This window comes from Mus pahari, chromosome 17 (assembly GCF_900095145.1).
Source record: "Mus pahari chromosome 17, PAHARI_EIJ_v1.1, whole genome shotgun sequence".
In the NCBI taxonomy this organism is placed as follows: domain Eukaryota; kingdom Metazoa; phylum Chordata; class Mammalia; order Rodentia; family Muridae; genus Mus; species Mus pahari.
Genome location: NC_034606.1, coordinates 1,210,904 through 1,220,782, shown reverse-complemented (window position 1 = coordinate 1,220,782; position 9,879 = coordinate 1,210,904). Strand labels below are relative to the sequence as shown.

Here is a 9,879-nt window from a genome sequence, read left to right as displayed (position 1 = left end):
TTTTGTATGGCTAGGCATACGTTAAAATTTAGTCAACACTTGCAGTGTGGTAAATAATCAATTATTTAGTGTGCTGGCATGCACATGTGTAAGTCAGAGTAAGACACTGGGACTCTTCCTGAGCCTGCAGGTAGGCTGCCACCAGCAAGGCCCATATTCCTAATGTGTCTGTCTCATCCTCACACTACAGTGCTGGGAGTCAGTCAGGCTTGTACAGTGAGCCATCTCCCCAGCTCTGAAGCTGTTACAGAGCAGCAGAAATTCTTTCTAGATTCTACTACACAGAATATTGGGCCAACTGTAGTGGTTCACACCATTAATGGTAGTAGTGGATCACATCATTAATGGTAGTGGTGCACGCCTTTAACCCCAGCACTTAGAAGGCAGAGGCAGGTGGCAAGCCTGGTGTCCTGAGTGACTTCTAAGACAGCAGGAGTTACATAGTGAAGATTCTAGGAAAAAAAAAAAAAAAAAAGGAAAGAAAAAGAAAAGAAGAAATTAAGAACATCCAAGAGCCTTCAATTTCTGTACAGCTGGAGAAGCTAAATCGACCTCATCAATGCTTTGGTGCAGCAGACAGACTGTGTTAGAGACTAGCAGCATCCAATACCAAGTCTCTTCCTTAGGAACAGAAGCATAAAGTATGAATCTGGTCAACAGGGACCTAGAATAAGAGCTACTCCTTGCCACTACCACCCCATTCTTTATAGCTGATGGGACCAAGCACCTTTTGCAAATTAAGTCTCCAGAGTGATGTCTATGAACATTCTCTGGGAAATGCTTTTTCCAAGTGGCTCAGGCGCTGACAAGAATTGTGAAGTGAAAAACATCTGTTTTCAACCAGGAATCAACATAGAAGGATCCTCACTGCTGTACTGTGTACTAGGCCTGGGTTACATCCCAGACCACTGATGAGTATGTATGTTCGTGCAGGTGTGCATGTTGTAAACCAGGGATTAACACAGCTGTCCTCTTAGATAACTCTTCATACCTTTATAAAGGCAGGGTCTCTCTGACCTTATAACTCAATTTGATTAGACTGGCTGCCGGCAAGCCTCCCCATTACAGGGATTACATGTTTACACTAATACACCCAGGTTTTTAAAATGTGGGATTTAGTTATCTACCACACTTTAAGGATTGAGCCATCTCCCCCAGATTTATATTTTAATAATTACAAAAAGTATTTATTTACTTTACAACCTAATACCAGCCCCTCTTCTCCCAGTACCAACTCCTTACAAGCCCCCACCGCCCCTAAACATCTCCCACAAACATTAAGTCACTGCATCTACCTAGATTTTTATATACAATAGAAGCAAACTATTGTAAGTCACTACTGTCTGGCAACACAGTTAATCTACCACATACCAACTAATGCATGTCAAATTCTAGTTTAATTCCTTTAACCTTAAAAAAAAAAAGTCACACTTACTAAGATGACTTATGGTGGCTGTTTCCCATGGAGGACACTATCATAAATGCTCATTCTCTTTCTTTTGACCACCCTTCACGCCCCAGACAGGGTCTCACTATGTCCTGGAACACACTGTGTAGAGTAGTAGCCTCCGACTTTCAGAGATCTGCCTGTCTCTGCCTACTGAGTGCTGGGATTAAAGGAATGTGTAACTATGCCCAGCTGCACACGCTCATTCTCAGAGGCTTTTAACTTTGAATATCTGGTTCGTTGGTGGCAAAGCCTGAAATGATGGTTTTAACAAAAGGAAAAATAAAATCCATGAACCAAAGGGGTGATATCTTATTAGACCACAATAGGACAAAGTCTCTTCCCACAGAGAATGTAACAATTTAAACAAAACAAAAATGGTCTGTTTTATTTACAACACTCAGTGCATCTTACACATGACATATTTTCATTCCCCAAGTCTTTTGAAAGCAATTCCAATTCTAGTTTGTGCAAAGAATTTACAGAAAAACTTTAAAATAGCCATTAGACCTTAAACTTAAATCCTAAATTTTGATATTTCACACTATATTAATAGAGGACTACTTTTAATTAAGAAAAACCAAACTCTGCAATTACCCACTACACTCTGGGATCTTTAACTCAAATACAAACTGGATTAGCCTATGAAATAATACCATTAGATTTGGATAAATTATTCCAACCTCCCATCCCTAATAAAATGCATGCACAAATTAAACATGGTAAATTACATTAATGATATTTTATTTCGACTTTTATTTTTGGACTCTCTCAACTGTTTGTTTCTCAATTTAGGGTATAGGTATAAGATAGGGACAATGCAGTTGGAGAACTCTGACATGCCCACGCCCTGCTCCACAACAGAAAGGCTTTTCAGAGAGCCTATTTCAGGGAAACAGGTGGCATCAGAGTTTTCTGAGTTGATGACAGAAGCCAGTTCTTCTGTTCAATGACAAAAAAAAAAAAAAAAAAAAAAAAAAAAAAAAATCACTGCCCTGCCACACAGAGTTCTACAGAGGGGCAAAGAGCAACAATTTTAAGAGAACTGGATTTTCACTCATATACCTGCCTCCTACCGGGGTGGGGGGTGGGGTGGGAAGGCCTGGCTCACAAGCCAGAGAGAAGGAAGGCACAGAGGCGACTTCCACACTGACCTACCCAGTGTATCGCTGTGCTTCCACTCCCATAATACATATCTCTTCAAAAAGGTGATATTCTTACTACTAGGTGTAGTCACCACCTCCTACAAGTGATTGAATCGGGAGATACTGAACTGAAAAATAGTTTCTTAGTTGACCTAGCCCAGAGAATTATAAGGAAAAGGAACAGTGAGGTAGAGTTGAGAGAGTTCAATTAAACTTGTGAGCACTGACCTTGGCACACTCTGTAATTACAAACCCCTCATTAATCTCTCCTTGAGACATATCTTGGCATCCTCTGAGGGAACACGAAGCTCACAGCAGCCATCTGAAGGCTCCATTCGTGGCATATCAGCTATTATTCACCTCAATAGTGAAGCAAATAAAAACAATGCTACCCATTTCTGAATTTATTTAAACAAGTAAATTAATTTAGAAATCCCATTCAACCAAAGAAAACTTCTGACGACATGTAAACATACTGCCATGTTCTTGAAACAGATGTTAACACCCAATAAAAAAGTTGTTAATCACTTCTGAGGAAAGCTGTCCATTAATAAGGCCAGTCTTCAACAGAACGAAAACCATTTTAGCTTTCCTAGCTGACAATACTATTAAACTACAGTTTAAGGACAGTATTTAATGGATAGATCAGTACCATTGGTTATAGCTTTTAAACAGGTTCATTTCTGGCGCCACATGAAAACAAGCCACTCACATCAATAAACCATGGCTTTTTTAAAAAATCACAATTTACTAAAGTGATGTTAATTATGGTCCTTGTCAAACACGTTTGGTAAAGGCTATTTACAGTGTACATGGCCGAGCATGCACTATTAACAGTTACAGAGAGGCCTGCCACTTTCCTAGTGATCACACAGTGCCTGAAAATGGTGACAGATCATACGTCATTCAAATCAACACAGTTTCAAGCAAAAAATGTTCCTTTCTTTTTTTAACCACAATTGCAATAGTTACATGAAAATTCTTATAAAAACATGAATCCCCTTCAAGAAACTGATGCATATTCTACTCACTACAGGAGGTTAAGGCAGTAAAAAAATGTATTCCTGATAACTGGAGGTCTCCACAGTATCAATTAAAGCTGTCTGACTACTTTTGCATTCTCCATCATATGCTCAAAAGTTGTGAATTACTTCATTTTTAAGGTAAAAAAATTACTAGCAACTAAGAGTTGACACTGGAAAATTGCTTGGGAAAGGAAAAACATTAAGTTGGATTTGCTTGAAAACTTTTCAAATCATAAACAAGAGCACTGTTAGTCTCAGTCTTAATGTATCAAACAAATAATATATTTACCTTTCTTAATTTAAAATATAGTGTTATTTTGAATAATTCAAGTAATGTTAAGACTATCAAAAATAACTTTGTAAGTCATACAAGTGTCTGTCAATTGCATTTCTCAATGTTTTAATTTAGAACTTTTAAAGAACTGTAAACTAAACCAAGACAGTTTAGTTAAATAAATGATAAATGACTTTTTAATTTGCACTTGTGATTCTTTTAATACAAACTGCTACAACAAATACGTAAAGATATGGCAGATTATGCATTTGATCAAAGCACTTTGATTTAAGCATAAAACAGATTCAAATGGTCTAAGGTCATGCATAAGATCCAAGGACTTGCCTACTGGCCTCTAGGCAGCCTTCTCTCTAATCAGAATCCATTATTCCTCAGCTGCAGATGAGACAGGGCACAATCTGTTGTAAACAGGTAACTGTTGTAAAACCAGGATAATATTCTTAAATTACGATCATTCTCGTTCAATTGAAAAGACTCTCCCAAGTGTCTTCCAGCACTGTGTAGTATGTATTCTGTTGACCTCTTTATTTCATAAATTAGCTTTCCTTTGATTCCATTTTATGATGGTTGTGTTCAGTTTTGTTTTAAAAATTGGTTTAAATTTATATAAAACTCTGTACATGTTCACAAATTATTGCATAAACAGCATAATCTTCAAGACAGTGTTTGTAAACACATGTCCAATTCAGGAAAAAAAATTCACGTTTCCCGTCTGGCCTTTTTCTTCTTTTTTATTTGTTTTGGAGATTCCCAGTTAGTTTCAGACTTGGCTAAATGGGGAAAAAAAGGAAAAGAGGAGGTGAGGAGAGAAAAATGTAAGGAGGATAATCAGTACATATCAACAATATAAAAGTAACAACTGTGGCGCCAGGTAGTGGTGGTGCACGCCTTTAATCCCCACACTCAGGAGGCAGGTAGATTAGTTCAAGGCCAGCTTGGTCCATCCACCAAGTTCCAGGATAGATAAGGCTACAAACAGAGACCCTGTCTCAAAACAACAAAAACAAAACAAAACAAACAAAAAAACAACAAAAAAAGAAAGATAAAACAAAATACCCGCCCCCCAAAACCAACACCGATGAAAAAACTCTATTAATGCTAATATTTTATAATTGTTTAATAAGTCTTCCAGTCTTGGATATTTTCAAGTTAGCTATTCTCTGCCTCTCTTCTCTTCCAACCCAGGGTATTAATTGTAACTGCTGATACTAAACTGATGGCAACCTACAGAATCTGATTTTTCTTTTTCTTTTCTTCCCTCCTGCCTCTTTTTGAGAGGTGACACCGTTACGTTGCTTAAGCTGGCTCCTTGGGATAGACACCTACTGAAGGAGGGAAAAGGAGTAACATGAAGTCCCAGAGACATGTGCAGATTAAAGGGCAAACTGCCAAGCAAGCAGAAGCAGGCACGCCCCAAGTGGGCTTCACATTATCCTCGCTGCATACAGCTTAGCAGCCTGGCCCTCACAACTCGAGCCTGTGAACTTTCAAGGGACCACACATTTTTAGAAGGCAGTGCTGCTCCGCTATTGCACCAGACTGCTAAAATCTTACAGGATGTAAGAAAAAGATGCAAGACAAACAAAGCACTTACTCTGTGAGGGAGGCACACTGTTTTGCTTAGCATTTGACTTGGGCTTGTCTGTGTCTTGTAACATCGGTGGCACTTGGGAAGAGCTGTTGTCAGAGTCACCTTTTGGTAAGGTAATAGATGGCTCGGCAGAGACAGCAGGAGGAAGAGTCTTGATAGGCTATTTTGGAATAAAATTGTCTCAGAATTTTGTAAATTTCATATAATATGAAGTAGTAAAGCCATATCCAGAGACTAGCAGCAAGCACAATTAAAATGGCTTCTGATAAGTTTATATGTAGCAGTGTAATTCATTTCTGCCCTCTAGAGACACAACTAAACAAAACATCATCTATAGCATCTATGAATATAGCTGGAGATAAAACGTTAAGCACTGCCTGGTGGTGGTGGTGGTAGATGCCTTTAATCCCAATACTCCAGAGGCAGAGGTAGGGGATCTCTGTGAGTTCTAGGCCAGCCTGGTCTACAGATTGAGTGCCAGGACAGTCAACAACATACACAGGTTAAAATTATGAAAATCTAATTTCAAGGGGGAAGCTTTTTTTAAAAAAAAAATCTCTACTAACTTAGGCAACCTGGCAGACTGAATAAGGGCACACACTTCATAGTGGGCTATCCAGTTAGTTTGGTTACTATGTTGCTCACATTGAAAAAAGGAAAAAGTTAAAGTAGATACTGAATCTCAAGTAAGAGGGAATAATTCTACGTTTTCATTTTCATGATTCATCAGAAAAGTTTAAATCAATGTACCAGCTTTGAATTCATGAAAACTGTTAAAAGACAAACATATTTATCTATTTAGTTTTTTTCTTTACCCCCCTTTTTTCTTTTGAGACTTCCAGTCAATTAGACAAGGCTAATAGACTAGGCTGGCTCTGAACTCAGGACATCCTTCTTGCTGATACATTCTAACCTCAACAACCAGGGATATTGCAAACAGTAGTAGCAGCTTGTGCATCCCACAAGCAGACTGTGGAAATGGTCCTACTGATTGAACTGACCTGTCTAGATCTTCAGATATGGAGTCTAATAATGAAAATAAAAAAGTTTAGGGTAGTGACTAGTCAGGGCAGTATTAAGAATGCTTATTTGGAGTGCCTTGAGGCCGAGAGACGAGTTGATCTTTTCACTGGCCATCTTCACCTCTACCATCACTCAGAACACAAGGGGAAGTTGTGTTTCTCTTGTTCCTACTCTTCCTAGCTCCATAGACACAGAGAAGTGATGCGAGATCAGCATTCCTTCCTTCTATAGAGGTACTGTATCTACATTCATGATGCTCCGTATATTACCTTCAGCTTTATTACTACTTCTCATCATCTTTCCCTTCTATTTCTCACTTACATCAATTCATAGAAAGGCTCAAATGCATTTTTATAAGACGACCTCAAGCATAATTTAGTTGAAACACTAGAATGTCAAAACTATTCTTTGCAATAATAATCACATTTATGTATACTGAGATTATATCCTTTTACCTCAGAATACTTTTAGGGATTTACATACATCAAATCTACGGGTGAAGTATGACTACCACTGTTTTAGAACAATGCTGCCACTATTCCTTCTTTAGCAGCCAGTTTACTAACATTAAAGGTTTCCTCAGAGATGTTATAGCTTGTCCACTATTGTAATCTAGTTTCTCAAATAGCAGGTGGCTCATAAACCTCAAAAATAACTTCTGAATGCGAGTCAGGCAATTCAGTAGAATGTTATTTTATTTAAACCTTTAAGATTTATTATGTGTGTTTGCCGACAAATATGTATGTGTTTCATGTGCTTGGTGCCCAAATGAAGTTACATGTGGTTGTGAGCCACCATGAGGGTGCTGAGAACCAAATCCTGGTCTGCAAGAGCAAAAGGTCTCCCCAACCACTGAGCTAACTTTAGCCCCTTATTTTAGTATGGCTCAGTGTATTAGTAACTATCCTATTTTTGCTTAGAGATATCATGATCAAGGCAACTCTTAACAAAAGAAAGCATTTAATTGGAGGCTTGCTTATAGTTTCAGCGTTAGGCATTGTGGTGGGGAACATGGTGGCAAGGATAACATCAGAGCAGTAGCTGAGACCTACATCCTGATCTACATAGAGAGATACTGGATCTAGCATGGCATTTGAAGGTGTTTTTGTTTGTTTTGTTCCCCCCCCCCCCCCGAGACAGGGTTTCTCTGTGTAGCCCTGGCTGTCCTGGAACTCACTCTGTAGACCAGGCTGGCCTCGAACTTAGAAATTCACCTGCCTCTGCCTCCCAAGTGCTAGGATTAAAGGCATGCGCCACCACTGCCTGGGCTGAGCATGGTATTTGAAATCTCAAAATCATCTCTAATGACACCTCTTAATCCTTCTAATCCTTTAAAGAGTTTTACTCTCTTATGACTAAAACATTCAAATCTATGAGCCTATGGCAGGTTACCCAATTAGAAATCATGTTTTTATTTTGCAACACCTTTCACAAATTAAGTCTCTTCTGACTCATCAATATTTCCACAGAAGGAATATGATTAAAAAAATTTGTCACTGTCAGGTACAAAGGTACATGCCTAAAATCCCAGCAATTGGGATGCAGAGACAGGCGATTCAGGAATTTATGGCTAGACAGTGAGTTTAAGGGTCAGCTAGAGCTGTATGAAATCTTGTCTCAAAGAGTAACAACAAAGGAAAACCAAATGAAAACAAACATAATCTTAAAAAGTTATCAAAATTTTAAACAAATGTTTCATTTTGGGAAACTGAACTGATCACATTAAGGTGTATACTTTGGGTTAATGTGGCTGGTAAAAGCACTTTTTCTTTGACCCTCTATTTTTTAGGAGAAAGTGTGATGTAGCAAACCCCTTTAGCACTGGAGAACTCTGTTTCATAATCGGCAGCGGGCACTTAAAACTGCAGGTAGTACCTGGAACTTGCTTTGTAGACCAGGCTTTCCTTGAACTCAAGAGATCTTCCTGCCTCTGCCTCCCGAGTGCTGAGACTAAAGGTGTGCACAACCATGCCTGGCTTGTTTTACATTTCTCTCAGGCTTTCTTTGTGGTTTAATTTTATATGTTTAGCATAGTACTTTAATAAAATATTGATTATTATATAATTATTAAAGGCCACAAAATTTTATTATTCTTTAGAAGTTACCTGGCTATTTTTGATGAGTACTTCAACTGGATCACTAGTGGTCATGTTCTTCAGGGAACAAGCTTTCTCTTGTTTTGGTCGGGCTTTTGAGGTATTCACTGGAAGCTCTTCTCTAGTGTCCTTTTCTAGGTCTTCTGTGTCCTGCAGAAGAAAACTGTTTATTATATTAAACTTCTTGATGACTATAACAATTGATTGTAACAATCATTCTTTATTACTTAAAATCCACTTTGTTTATTGTCCCGAAGACACCTTAAGGTGTCTTCACTTAAAAAGGTGTCCAAGCCAGGTATGGTGAACCTATGGCTATAATCTCAATACCTAGGAGGTCAAGGCAGGAAGACTGCTACAAGTTCAAGGCCAGCTTGAGCTACAGAATGAAAACCAGTCCCCTTAAATTACATATACTAACACAGATCCTAGAATGGGAACCTTTGTGATCCTTATTTACAAGAGGAAACAAGACTTTAAAAACAGCATGTCATTCAATGACTTCAAGGTGTAATGTGTTTATATATATAAATTATAAAGGGTATATAGAGAACTTCAATCAGTCATGATATATAAGTCATGTAATTTCAGGGATAAATGTCTTGGTTTCTTTGTTCCTTTATTTCCTTAGCTGTAAAAGTTTGCACAGGAAATGTCCATCTAAGTTTTAATGTATTCCATGTTCATTGTTTATATTTTTAACGCTTAATAAAATAATCCTAAGTCACATTACATGCTTACGTATATAGAATGTACTGCATGCCAATGCACCTGAATGTCATACTCTAGTGACTATTTTAACAAATGCCCAAAATGACTGCAAAACTTTCCTTTCTGGGCAGAGTACTCACTTGTATCCAGGCCCACAACTTGAATCATATACCCATCACCCCCATAGCAGAGAACTGACTTCTCAGCAGTTGGCCTTTGACCTCCACGCACATGCACATGCACACACACGCATGCATGCATGCATGCAAACACACACACACACACACACACACACACACACACACACACACCACTAAAAGTTTCCTTCCAATACTGCTAGTCTATGAAATGTTACATGACAGTAGTGAGTTTGAATAGCAACTAAAAATTCTGATATGAATTTAAAGTTTAGTGTGGAAAATTGTCCATTTCATCCAGGTTTTCCAGTTTTGTTGACTATAGCCTTTTGTAGTAGAATCTGATGATGTTTTGGATTTCCTCAGGTTCTGTTCTTATGTCTCCCTTTTCATTTCTGATTTTGTTAAT

The 9,879-nt window shown here is 38.3% G+C and overlaps 1 protein-coding gene across 4 annotated transcripts in view; it reads right to left on the bottom strand.

Moving 5' to 3' along the window:
- Positions 1 to 1,808: 1,808 nt before the first annotated feature.
- The window catches only part of Mtdh (metadherin), a 61,368-nt gene continuing 53,297 nt past the window's right edge, over positions 1,809 to 9,879 (bottom strand). For 3 of the 4 annotated variants that reach the window (XM_029547897.1, XM_021216369.2, XM_029547898.1), the window contains 3 exons: positions 8,632 to 8,772; positions 5,507 to 5,663; positions 1,809 to 4,682 (listed from right to left, as the gene is read on the bottom strand). In XM_029547897.1, the coding sequence (XP_029403757.1) occupies positions 4,612 to 4,682; positions 5,507 to 5,663; positions 8,632 to 8,772 (369 nt within the window). In that variant the 3' untranslated portion in view covers positions 1,809 to 4,611. The remainder of the gene's footprint in view (positions 4,683 to 5,506; positions 5,664 to 8,631; positions 8,773 to 9,879) is intronic. The other variant, XM_029547899.1, reaches the window with a different exon arrangement.